Source organism: Triticum aestivum, chromosome 5B (assembly GCF_018294505.1).
Source record: "Triticum aestivum cultivar Chinese Spring chromosome 5B, IWGSC CS RefSeq v2.1, whole genome shotgun sequence".
Taxonomy (NCBI): domain Eukaryota; kingdom Viridiplantae; phylum Streptophyta; class Magnoliopsida; order Poales; family Poaceae; genus Triticum; species Triticum aestivum.
Genome location: NC_057807.1, coordinates 631,660,043 through 631,673,757, shown reverse-complemented (window position 1 = coordinate 631,673,757; position 13,715 = coordinate 631,660,043). Strand labels below are relative to the sequence as shown.

At 40.5% G+C, this 13,715-nt stretch overlaps 1 protein-coding gene across 1 annotated transcript; it reads left to right on the top strand.

Annotated features, from left to right (window-relative positions):
* Positions 1–11,063: 11,063 nt before the first annotated feature.
* LOC123117260 (putative F-box/FBD/LRR-repeat protein At1g78760) lies at positions 11,064–13,093 on the top strand. The gene is made up of 3 exons (XM_044538051.1): positions 11,064–12,164; positions 12,250–12,384; positions 12,493–13,093. The coding sequence occupies exons 1-3, from the start codon at positions 11,253–11,255 to the stop codon at positions 12,796–12,798; spliced, it is 1,353 nt and encodes a 450-aa protein (XP_044393986.1). The 5' UTR covers positions 11,064–11,252; the 3' UTR covers positions 12,799–13,093.
* Positions 13,094–13,715: the final 622 nt, after the last annotated feature.

Genomic DNA, 13,715 nt, shown 5'->3' with positions numbered 1-13,715 from the left:
CGTATCAGGGGTTGATAACCCTCCTGAAAAACTTGTCCCTGGGAGCGCTTGGAGACATCATGATGCTCTAGATCTGAAGCAGAAATAGCTTGAAACGAAAACAGAGGATATTTGCGTGATACGATGGTCAAAACCTTCGGGAGTGTATATAATGAATTTTTACCAACCAAAATACGTAACGTGCAAGAAAACGGAGTCCGGGAGGCACACGAGGTGGCCACGAGACAGGGGGGCGCGCCCAGGAAGGGTGGGCACGCCCACCACCATCGTGGAGGCCTCGTGTCCTTCCCGGACTACTTATTTCTTCCTAAAATTCTTAAATATTCCAAAACTGATAAAAATTGCCATTAGAATTGTTTTGGAGTTGGTTTACTTACAGTACCACATACCTATTCCTTTTCAGAGTCTAGAACGTTCTGGAAAGTGTCCCTTATGTATTCCTTCGGGGTTACGGTTTCAATAATATTAGTTTCAACATTGATAGGATTACCTGAGATATAATGTTTAATTCTTTGACCGTTCACCACCCTCGGACTTGTGCCTTCGAATTTGTTGATTTTTATGGCACCAGAACGATAGACCTCCTCGATAACGTAAGGACCTTCCCATTTAGAGAGAAGTTTTCCTGCAAAAAATCTTAAACGAGAGTTGAATAATAACACATAATCACCTATGTTAAATTCTCGCTTTTGTATCCTTTTGTCATGCCAGCGTTTGACTTTTTCTTTGAATAGTTTGGCATTCTCATAGGCTTGGGTTCTCCATTCATCAAGTGAGCTAATATCAAACAACCTCTTCTCGCCGGCAAGTTTGAAGTCATAGTTGAGCTCTTTAATAGCCCAATATGCTTTATGTTCAAGTTCTAGAGGTAAATGACATGCTTTTCCATAGACCATCTTATATGGAGACATACCCATAGGATTTTTGTATGCAGTTCTATAGGCCCATAATGCATCATCAAGTTTTTTGGACCAATTCTTTCTAGATCTATTCACAGTCTTTTGCAAAATTAATTTAAGCTCTCTATTGCTCAACTCTACTTGACCACTAGACTGCGGATGATAAGGAGATGCGATTCTATGATTAAGATTATACTTAGCAAGCATCTTACGGAAAGCACCATGAATAAAATGTGAACCACCATCAGTCATAAGATATCTAGGGACTCCAAACCTCGGAAAAATAACTTCTTTAAGCATTTTAATAGAAGTGTTATGATCAGCACTACTAGTTGGAATAGCTTCTACCCACTTAGTAACGTAATCAACGGCAACTAAAATATGTGTGTAACCATTAGAGGTAGGAAAAGGTCCCATATAATTAAAGCCCCAAACATCAAATGGTTCAATAACAAGAGAATAATTCATAGGCATTTCTTGACGTCTACTAATATTACCAATTCTTTGACATTCATCACAAGATAAGACAAACTTACGAGCATCTTTGAAGAAAGTAGGCCAATAAAACCAGATTGCAGTACCTTATGTGCAGTTCTATCTCTAGCGTGGTGTCCTCCATAGGATTCAGAGTGACACTTGCGTAGGATTTGTTCTTGTTCATGCTCAGGTACACAACGTCTAATAACACCATCTACTCCTTCTTTATAAAGGTGTGGGTCATCCCAGAAGTAATGTCTTAAATCATAAAAGAACTTTTTCTTTTGCTGGTATGTGAAACTAGGAGGTATAAATTTAGCAACAATGTAATTAGCATAATCAGCATACCAAGGAGCAGTACGAGAAGCATTAACGACCGCTAATTGTTCATTAGGAAAGCTATCATCAATAGGCAGTGGGACATCAAGAACATTCTCTAACCTGGACAAGTTGTCTGCAATGGGGTTCTTAACTCCCTTTCTATCAATAATATGCAAATCAAATTCTTGGAGCAGGAGAACCCATCTAATGAGTCTAGGCTTAGCATCTTTCTTTTCCATAAGATATTTAATAGCAGCATGATCAGTGTGAATAGTAACCTTGGAATCAACAATATAAGGTCTAAACTTATCACATGCAAACACAACTGCAAAGAATTCTTTTTCAGTAGTAGCATAATTTTTCTGGGCAGTATCAAGAGTCTTACTAGCATATTGGATAACATTCAATTTCTTATCAACTCTTTGCCCTAGAACAGCACCTACAGCATAATCACTAGCATCGCACAGAATTTCAAAGGGTAAATTCCAATCAGGTGGCTGAACAATAGGTGCAGTGATCAAAGCTTTCTTAAGTATTTCAAATGCTTCTACAGAATCATCATCAAAGACAAAAGGAATATCTTTTTGCAATAAATTAGTCAGAGGCCTAGAGATTTTAGAAAAGTCCTTAATGAACCTCCTATAAAAATCAGCATGACCAAGGAAACTTCTTATACCTTTTTTGTCCTTGGGACATGCATCTTCTCAATAGCATCAACTTTAGCCTTATCAACTTCAATACCTCTCTCGGAAATCTTATGCCCCAAGACAATGCCTTCATTAACCATAAAGTGGCACTTTTCCCAATTCAAGACGAGACTAGTGTCTTCGCATCTCTGCAAAACTCGATCAAGGTTGCTCAAGCAATCATCAAAAGAGGATCCATAAACGGAGAAATCATCCATGAACACCTCACAAATCTTTTCACAAAAGTCAGAGAATATAGCCATCATGCATCTTTGAAAGGTAGCAGGTGCATTACATAAACCAAAGGGCATACGTCTATAAGCAAAAGTACCGAAAAGGCAAGTAAAAGTAGTTTTTGATTGATCCCCCGCTGACACAGGTATTTGCGAGAAACCAGAATAACCATCTAGAAAGCAAAAATGTGTGTGTTTGGATAGTATTTCTCACATTTGATCAATAAAAGGTAAAGGGTAATGATCTTTCTTAGTAGCTTTATTTAATTCATGAAAATCAATTACCATCCTATAACCTGTAATAATTCTTTGCGGGATCAATTCATCTTTATCATTAGGAACGACAGTGATACCTCCCTTTTTAGGAACACAATGGACATGGCTTACCCAATCACTATCAGCAACGGGATAAATTATACCTGCCTCAAGGAGCTTTAGTATCTCCTTTCTTACCACTTCTTTCATCTTGGGATTCAGTCGTCGTTGAGGATCTCTAACTGGTTTGGCATTGCCCTCCAAATTAATTTTGTGTTGACATAACGTGGGACTAAAGCCCTTGAGATCATCCAGAGTATATCCAATAGCAGCACGGTGCTTCTTCAGAGTTTTTAATAATCTTTCTTTTTCTTGCTCTGAAAGGTTAGCACTAATAATAACAGGATATATTTTCTTTTCATCAAGATAAGCATACTTAAGATTATCAGGTAATGGTTTGAGTTCAAACACGGGATCACCCTTAGGTTGAGGGGGATCCCCAAGAATTTCAACGGGAAGGTTGTGTTTCAGCATAGGTTCCTGTTTAAGGAACACTTCATCTATTTCCCTTCTTTCCTTCATAAACATATCATTTTCATGGCCAAGCAAATATTGTTCTAACGGATTAGTAGGAGGCACGACAATAGAAGCAAGACCAATAATCTCATCCTTACTAGGTGATTCTCCATCACGAGGTTGTCTATGAAACTTAGCAAAATTAAACTCATGAGACATGCCCTCTAAGCCAATTGTGACAGTATCCTTTTCACAATCAATCTTAGCATTAATAGTATTCAAGAAGGGTCTACCAAAAAAATGGGACAAAAGTCATCTTGTGGGGAACCAAGAACAAGAAAATCAGCAGGATATTTAACCTTCCCACACAAGACTTCAACATCTCTAACAATCCCAACTGGCTTAATGGTATCCCTATTGGCAAGCTTAATAGTAGTGCAAAATCATGCATAATTTCTTTATATAAGTCATAGGGTATTGCACTAGCACTAGCAACCATATCACATAAACCATGATAACAATGATCTCCTATTTTAACAGAAATAACAGGCATGCCTACCACAGGTCTATGTATCTTAGTATCTGGTCTAACAATATTAGCAGTCTCACCACAGAAATAAATAACATGCCCATCTAAATCATCATCCAAGAGATCTTTAACCATAGCAATACTAGGTTCAACTTTGGTTTGCTTAGGAGGTGTATAAGTCCTAGTATTACTCTTACGAACAATAGTCAAAGTTTTAGCATGATCCTTTATCCTAACAGGAAAAGGAGGTTTCTCAACATAAGTAGTAGGAACAACAGGATCACTATAGGTGACAGTCTTTTCTTCAACTGTAATAGGTGCAACTACTTTTACTTCAATGTGAGGATTATATTTAAACCACTTATCCTTAGGGAGATCAACGTGAGTAGCAAAAGATTCACAAAAAGAAGCTACTATCTCATAGTCAAGTCCAGATTTAGCGCTAAATCCACGAAAAGCATCGGTATCCATAAAAGATTTAACACAATCAAACTTAGGTGTCATACCTGACTCCTTACCATCGTCGGAACCCCAATCTTCAGAGTTGCGTTTAATTCTTTCCAATAAGTCCCATTTGAATTCAATAGTCTTCAGCATATAAGAACCAACACAGGAAGTATCGAGCATGTTGCGATCATTGAGAGAAAGCCGAGCATAAAATTTTTGAATAATCATTTCTCTGGAGAGCTCATGATTGGGGCATGAATATAACATTGATTTGAGCCTCCCCCAAGCTTGAGCGATGCTTTCTCCTTCGCGAGGCCAGAAATTATATATGTAATTACGATCACGATGAACAAGATGCATAGGATAGAACTTCTGGTGAAATTCCAACTTCAATCGTTTATAATTCCAAGATCCCGTATCATCACATAGCCTATACCATGTGAATGCATCTCCCTTCAAACATAAAGGGAAGACCTTCCTTTTAACAGCATCATCGGGAATACCTGCAAGCTTAAATAATCCATAAACTTCATCCACAAAGATAAGGTGTAAATCGGGATGCAATGTTCCATCTCCTGCAAATGGATTAGCTAGCAGTTTCTCTACCATACCCGAAGGAATATCAAAGTAAACATTTTCAATAAGTTCAGTAGGTTGAGGAGCAACTCTTTGCTCTTCTGGTCGGGGCGAAGATACCCCAAACAAGCCCCTCAAAGGATTAGTTTCTATAGTGACAAGTAACAGAAAATTTCAGCACACTATATAAATGTTTCCTTACCAAGCTCCACTCACCAAAAGCGCTACACTCCCTGGCAACGGCGCCAGAAAAGAGTCTTGATGACCCACAAGTGTACGGGATCTATAGTAGTCCTTTCGATAAGTAAGGGTGTCGAACCCAACGAGGAGCAGAAGGAAATGATAAGCGGATTTCAGTAAGGTTTTCTTTGCAAGCACTGAAATTGTAGGTAACAGATAGTTTTGTGATAAGATAAATTGTAATGAGTAACAAGTAAATAAAGTGCAGCAAGGTGGCCCAATCCTTTTTGTAGCAAAGGATAAGCCTGGACAATTTATTATAATGAGAAAAGAGCTCCCGAGGATACATGGGAATTATCGTCAAGCTAGTTTTCATCACGCTCATATGATTCGCGTTCGGTACTTTGATAATTTGATATGTGGGTGGACTTGTGCTTGGGCACTGCCCTTACTTGGAAAAGCATCCTACTTATGATTAACCCATATTGCAAGCATCCGCAACTACAAAAGAAGTATTAAGGTAAACCTAACCACATCATTAAACATATGGATCCAAATCAGCCCCTAACGAAGCAACGCATAAACTAGGGTTTAAACTTCTGCCACTCTAACAACCCATCATCTACTTATTACTTCCCAATGCCTTCCTCTAGGCCCAAATAATGGTGAACTGTCATGTAGTCGATGTTCACATAACACCACTAGAGGAAAGACAACATACATCTCATCAAAATATCGAACGAATACCAAATTCACATGACTACTAATAGCAAGACTTCACCCATGTCCTCAGGAACAAACGTAACTACTCACAAAACATATTCATGTTCATAATCAGAGGAGTAATAATATGCATTAAGGATCTGAACATATGATCTTCCACCAAGTAAACCAATTAGCATCAACTACAAGGAGTAATCAACACTACTAGCAACCCACAGTCACCAATTTGTGGTTTTGATACAAGATTGGATACAAGAGATGAACTAGGGTTTTGAGAGGAGATGGTGCTGGTGAAGATGTTGATGGAGATTGACCCCCTCCCAATGAGAGGATCGTTGGTGATGATGATGGTGATGATTTTCCCCTCCTTGAGGGAAGTGTCCCCGGCAGAACAGCTCCGCTAGAGCCCTAGATTGGTTCCGCCAAGGTTCCGCCTCGTGGCGGCGGAGTTTCGTCCCGTAAGCTTGCCCACGATTTTTTCTAGGGTAAAAGCCTTCATATAGCAGAAGATGGACACCGGAGGGCCACCAGGGGGCCCAGGAGACAGGGGCGCGCCTAGTAGGGGTGGGCGCCCCGACCCTCCTAGCCAGGGTGTGGGCCCCCTCAGGTGTTTCTGCCGCTTAATAATTATTATTAATTCCAAAAATAAGTTTCGTGGAGTTTCAGGATTTTTGGAGCAGTGCAGAATAGGTTTCCAATGTTTGCTCCTTTTCCAGCCAGAATTCCAGCTGCCGGCATTCGCCCCTCTTCATGGTAAACCTTGTAAAATAAGAGAGAATAGCCATAAGTATTGAGATATAATGTGTAATAACAGCCCATAATGCGATAAATATTGATATAAAAGCATGATGCAAAATGGACGTATCACTAGCCGACCGTGTAGCCAAATCCCGACAACCGCCGATGCCCATCGCACCCGCAAGTAGAAGGACCACATCACCCGCGAGCACCACCCGGACCACGCCTAACCCCACCTACCCGGAGCTCGTGCTCCGACCCGCCTCGTGTCCAACCGGTCGACCCAAGCATGAGCCCCAGATCCGGAGCCGTCATCGCCGCACGAGCCACCGATGCCGGTCGTCCGGCACTAGGCCGACCTCACGCAACGTCCGCCCATCACCAGGAGAAGGGGGGCCACAACCACTCCCGGTACCACCAACGGCGGCCCGACAGCCACGAACACCACCATGTCAGCCGCCAGCCCGCATCCCCCACCGTTAAACCACCGGAAGCAGGTTACTGCCGCCTGAGCAAACAGCCCCGTCGCCAGCGCCGTCCGCCACACGGCCGACCTGCATGGGTCTTGTTTCAAAGGGAAGAAAAAATGGTTTGTGCGAGATTGCAACAAGGCTCCTCTTGCCAGAAGGCTGAGTGCAACACTAGCCTTGTTGCAAAGGTTGGCAGTCACATGGGAGAGGTAGGGTGGTTATTCAGGGTTCCATCCACGGCTGCCGAGACGATTGATCTTTTTAATTTATTATCATTCGATCGACATGTAGCGCAGGACTTCATAATGGAGGGCGTGATGCACACACTGCCAGTCCTACTGGGCCGACCCATCCATCCATAGAAACCGAATCGAACCAAGCTAGCGACAAGCAGGTATGAACGACACTGCTACAGAGGTAAAAATGTGCGAACAAGTTTTTAAGAATATGAACAATTTTTTAAGTTTGAAAAAAAATTGAAGTCGCGGACATTTTTTGGTAAAAGGAGAATCTATTTTCAATTTCAAATATTTTTTTGAACATTTCTTGAATTTTTTGAAAAACTTTTGAAGTTTCCAACAATTGTTAAAAATTAATTTGTTTAGGGAAAATATGAACCTTTTCTAAAATGTGAACAAATATGAAAATTGTGGAAAAAATTGAACTTCTGAGCATTTTTTCCAAAAAAAGGAGAATACATTTTAAATATCGTTTTTTTTGTTTTCCGGAGCATTACTTGAAAGTTGTGAATAATATTTGAAATTCTGAAAAACTATCAAAAAGTAAAATTTTCTAGAAAATAGAACATTTTTTTAAGTGAACAAATTTGAAAATTATGAAAAAATTGAAATTTCCAACATTTGTTAGATATTAACGAACTGTTTTTGAATTTTTGGGATTTTTTTGAAGTTTTATAAATTTTCCCAAAAATAGAAATATTCTGTAGTTCCAAATAGAATTGAAAAGACAAAAAAAATTCGAAAAATAACAAGAAATTTATATTTTGAAATATTTTAAGGAATTTTAGAAACAATGCTGATTCTTTTGAATATTTGGACATTAATTGAAATCTTTGAATTATAAAAATATGAAAAATAAAATTGAAGAAACAAAACAAAAGGGGAAAGAAAAGGGGGATTAAGAAAAACTGAAGAAAGAAAGAAAACTTGATAAAACACAGAACCAACAGGAAAAACATATAAAAAATCTTGTTTTATGGGAAAGATATAAACAATCAGACAGAATCTTTCAGAAGGGTCCAAAAACTGAAATACTGTGCTATGTTAAATGGGACAACCCACTTTGCACGGTAGTCAAGCGCGCCTGTGCGTTAGGCCATCTACTTGACGCGGCGCGCGTCAAATAGGATTTTCCACGTAGCATTGCACGAAGACTATATCTCGCTTATAGCTAGTATAGCTTCCATTTCGCCTTTAGCTTTTTCGTTCCCGTTGTAACTGGGTCGGTTGATTACATTGTTTTTTCTTTCGATTGCGATGTTTGATCGCCTGCTCGAAGGACTTGTCCAATTTTTTTCTTTATTTTTCCCCTTTTTCTTTTTCTTGCTTCTTGTTTTGGTTTTGTGCATTTATTTTCTTTTTCTTTTTTTCTCCATTGTACTTTGGTTTTCTTTGTTTCTTCATCGCTTTACTTTGGTTTTTTTCTCTCTTTATTGTACTTTGGTTTTCTTTGTTTCTTTGGGTTTGTTTCTTCCTTGTACTTCAGTTTTCTTTGTATTTTTTACTTTGGTTTCATCACTTTTTATTGTTTAACACATGTCAACTTTTCTTTAGTACACAGTGTATATTTTCATTGTGAACATGAACATGTGTTTCGATACACATTGTACATTTCTCAAAGACTCGACGTACATTTTTTTGTCTTGTAAACATGTTTTGAACACTTTTTGGGAAACATGATCAACATTTTACAAATATGTGCTTAACATTTGTTTGGTGGCAATAGAAAAAATTCAAACGATGAGATCATTTTTTCTACATTGCACAAGCATTTTTTCACGGACTTCTGTTTGGGAAAACATGATTATTCTTTTAAAACGAAACACACATTTTTAAATGGCAGTTAAAGATTTCTTAAAACCATGCGTACTTTCTTTGCATTGTGTAAACATTTTCTTAAATGTCACAAACAATTCTGTGAAACCTGGAGTATTTTTAAAAATCTCATGTACATTATTTTTGGGACGAAACAATTCTAAATACCAATAAGCAAGTATTTTTTTACGTTCTGTTGATGATGTAATTTTTCTTCTAATACATGTTTGAACAGCCTTTTGAATACATGGTCAACATTTTCTCAAATACACATCAATTTTTTTAATGGTAATGGTACGAAACACTGTTTCTATACTACGCAAAACATTTTTATACATTGTGTGCACATTTCTCGAAAACATTTCTTTGTAAATGCATAAAGATTTTTTAATTGTCATCAACATTTTCTGAAAGTTATCTACATTTTGTAATTGTGCCAACATTTCTTTATCGTTTGTTAACATTTTTCAAATCGATGGTTTTATTTTTTTAAGTGAACTTATATGTTTAAAATATATTCATTTAAATATAAATATAAATATAAAGTGGGGGGGGGGGAGAAAAATGGTCTTAGCATGACATCGGCACTATGGGCCATGTCCCTTATGTGGGGTGTCACCCACATCCTCTTCTCTTGCACAGCGGAACGCGTGCTGTGGAGCTTTGTTCCGGAGGTGCTCGGGCCGGGCTGGGATGGTCTAGACCTGACCGGCTTCCTCCAGGCCAGAGCGGTCCAGACTGGGAGGAAAAGGCATATCTTTTCACTAGTTTTTGTGACGTTAGCTTGGACTGTTTGGCGATGCGTAATAAGATGGTGATTGAGCGGGTCTTCCTTCGCTGGGCCTCTGACTCCTACTTCAAAAAATTTGCATTCTTGCAGCACTGGCACCGCTGGCTCGGTATCGGGATAGCGACCGGCCAGGCTTGATGTTGGATGCGCTTCATGGCACGGTTGGGCGACTTGCTTCGCCGGCTACCCCTTGATGTAGTGGCCACTTGTTGGTCTTTTTCTGCTTTTCTTTCATGTTTTCTTTTGCGTGCTTGTGCTGAGCCCCCAACATACGTTTTTATTTCGGTCTTGTGCTATTTGTTGTATGGACGGTTGGTTGCTTTATTAATAAAGTCGGGCGGAAGCCTATTTTGAGAAATATGCCACAAAAAGAATAATACTATGCGAGGGTTCGAACACGTGAGCGGGCCTGCTGCAAAGAGCGAGCAGATAACCACTATAACAAACAGGCGCTTGTGCCTACTTCAAAGAAGTTGTAGAAGCTGATAACATGAGAATGTTTTCTGAAAACCCAATTTTTTTTTGAGAATAGGAGGTACTGTAGCGAGCATTTATTTAAAATACAATCATTTTTTGAACTTTGATGTTTTTTCAAAAACATAAACATTTTTAAAACATGAACAATATGTTAAAATTGGCAGGTATTGTAGCGAACTTTCTTTTAAAAAGCAAACATTGTTTCGAATCTTTGGTCTTTCTGAAAATGCGAACATTTTGCAGAGAAATGGGAACTAAATTTGGAACAAGAACATAAATTTAAAGCCCCGAACATTTTTTTCAGAACGCGAACCAAATTATGGAATCCTGAACACTTTTTGAAAATTTGATCATTTTTTGAAATTCTGAACATTTTTAAAAATGGATACATGAAAAAAATAAAACAGAAAAAAAGTTCCAAACATGGATGGTTCAGACTGCATCATCGTCTAACCGTATCAATAGCAGTGCTCCTAATAATCAACAAAAAGTCACTAATAATGAAAAGAGAGAAACCCGCTCACGAGGGCCTGCTGGTATTCCATCAAGCCGATCGAGAAACCATGCATGTGCAGAACACGCATACGACCGGGGCTGGACGGCGCACGCAACTCGGCCCCAATAATGACGTGCGCCCGCATTGGGTCGCAGCGGAACGGAGACGAGGCGACTCAAGTCCGGTGTGTGCCCAATCGGCTGCCCCGCGTGGCTCCCTCCGTTCCCGACGCAGTCACCGCCGGCCGGACGCTTCGTTTCCGGCACGAGACGCGATGAGAGCCCCCTCACCAGCTTAAATTCAAAGCAACACGCCGGCTCCCCCTCCTCATCTCAAGAGCCCTCCCACCTCCCATCCAACTTCTCCAACTCGCCAGCCACGGGACATGAAGAGGAAAAAGAAGGCGGCGGAACCCGCGGCCAAGAGGCGCCGGCCGCGGGACCGGGATGGCGAGCTCGTCGGCGACGGGGATCTCATCAGCAAACTCCCCGATGACATCCTCGGCACCATCATCTCCCTCCTCCCCACCAAAGACGGCGCGCGCACGCAGGCCATCGCCCGCAGATGGCGTCCCCTCTGGCGCTCCTCGCCTCTCAACATTGATGATGCCTTTTTCCTCTGCTCCAACGCCTTCAAGCGCTTCTCCGTCGTCTCCAGGATCCTCGCCGACCACCCTGGCCCCGCCCGCCGCTTCCGCTTCCACGACATCCGCCTCCACAAAGACAAGAAACGGCATGCCGAGGAAGCCGCTCAGGTCGAGAACTGGTTCCATTCCCGAGCCCTTGACAAGCTTCAGGAGCTCGACATCAGCTTTGAGTTCTTGGGCTATGAACCTCGGAAGCTTTACCCGCTGCCACCATCCGTGTTCCGCTTAGCATCCCTCCTCGTGGCCACAATCAGCTTCTGCGAATTCCCAAATCAGATCGCTCCTTCGATGAGTTTTCCCACCCTCAAGCAGCTCACCCTGTTTCGCGTTTTCATCTGCGAGGATGTCTTTCGGCGGGTGCTCTCTGCCTGCAATGTCTTGGAGTCACTTAAATTGGAGGATATTTGTGACGCGAATTGCTCGCGCTTGGGCATTAGCTCCAAAAGTCTTAGGAGCGTGAGCCTCTGCGCTTGTTTTTCAGGCAAAGGAGAATTGTTCATTGAGGACGCCCCTCTCCTTGAAAGGCTGCTACTACCTTGTCCGGGTGCAGGCGGTGATACTGTCCGGGTAATTAAGGCACCTAAACTGGAGATATTAGGCCCTTTGTCTCCCTGTATCCCTGAAATTGAGATTGCTAATATAGTCTTCAAGGTACCAACAGCAGAAATAATCTTGACTTCTGCATGCAGCATTGTTACATTCTTAATATTTGCTTTATGTTCATTGTTTTGTTCAGAGTTTGATCCCAACAAGCTTGAATAATACCATAGACACAATGAAGGTTTTGGCTCTCAAGTTTTCGGCCACCGATTTGAATGCTGTTATTGATGTCTTAAGATGCTTCCCCTGCTTGGAGAAGCTTCATGTCATTGTAAGTATTCATCTTTGCTTTCTGTAAATGTCAAAATAATAATCTATTGGACATGTCAGCTAGTCTAATCAAAATTTACATTAACATGTTTCCTCTTTACTTTTTCAGTGGGAGAAACACAGCTTACAGATAGGTATGAAAGATGCACGTCAATACGACCCACTAGATCCTGTCAAATGCCTTGAGACCCATCTAAAAAAACTGGTGTTGAAAAATTACCTAGCCAGTAAGCAAGGTGTTGGATTTGCCAAGTTCTTTGTTTTGAACACAAAATTGCTGAAGCAAATCAAATTTGGGGTCCGTGATAGCATCAACAAGGAACGGGTGGTCAGCAACAAGATCAACAGCAAGGAATGGTTGGCTAATCAATACAGGTTCTTGAGATGTGCAATTGGAATTCGTACGAAGTTATAATGAGGAGTGTTTGGATCCCCATGATTTGTCAACTGCTGATCCCTTCAAGTGTTATTTGTAAATTGAGTTGATGATTTTTCAGAATAAGCATGGCAATGGTTTGTCAATGCTGATTCCATTGATGTTGCGGACAAGGTTGATTATACCTGAGGAACCTAATGTCTTTTACTTGATTGATATGCTTGAAGATTGAGTTGTCTTTGGCCCATCCTTAAGTTGGATGTGGCTGCTCCATTTGTACTACTGAACATGCAGTGTATGTAATGCATTGTTTACTATCAGAACATATAACTTGGAAAGATTATGGATGCTATATTTTGTTACAGTTGCATTGCATTTTCTCTGAGAAAGAATGGGTGGTACCTTGTTGGTTCCAGTTTCAGTCAGCAATGCAGTGTTCGTGTTGAAAAGTTGCTTCTGTTTCAGTTAGCAAGTGTTCAAAACTTGATTCCAACCTTTGGTACTTTTTTCCTTGTGAATGTCCCGCCTGGTATGTAACTAGCACAGTGGCTCACACGTTTGTGCGAGCAGTATATTTGTTTATTCGGGAATAATTTGAAATAATAGTTTCACTTGGATATGCATATTATGCTATCTTGTAGGATAATATAGCGAAATGTATTGTTCTTTATGGGGTGAGCCCTTGTGCTTTAGAAAAGTACAAAATATGTAATGGCACTTCATTTTCTCAATTTCATATTTTGGTAATTTCACAAAAAAACACGTTAGATATGGCCACTAGTGCAGTTAAATCATATACAAACGGTTTAAACACCTTTCGCTGACACAGTCCCATCCCATACGATACAAGATAACCTTGTGTGATAGTACTCGAGGATGCAGACGTTTTGGCAAAAACAAACATATGCAATGCACCAACCTATCCCACATGTGACTATTGAATTTGTGATACAGAA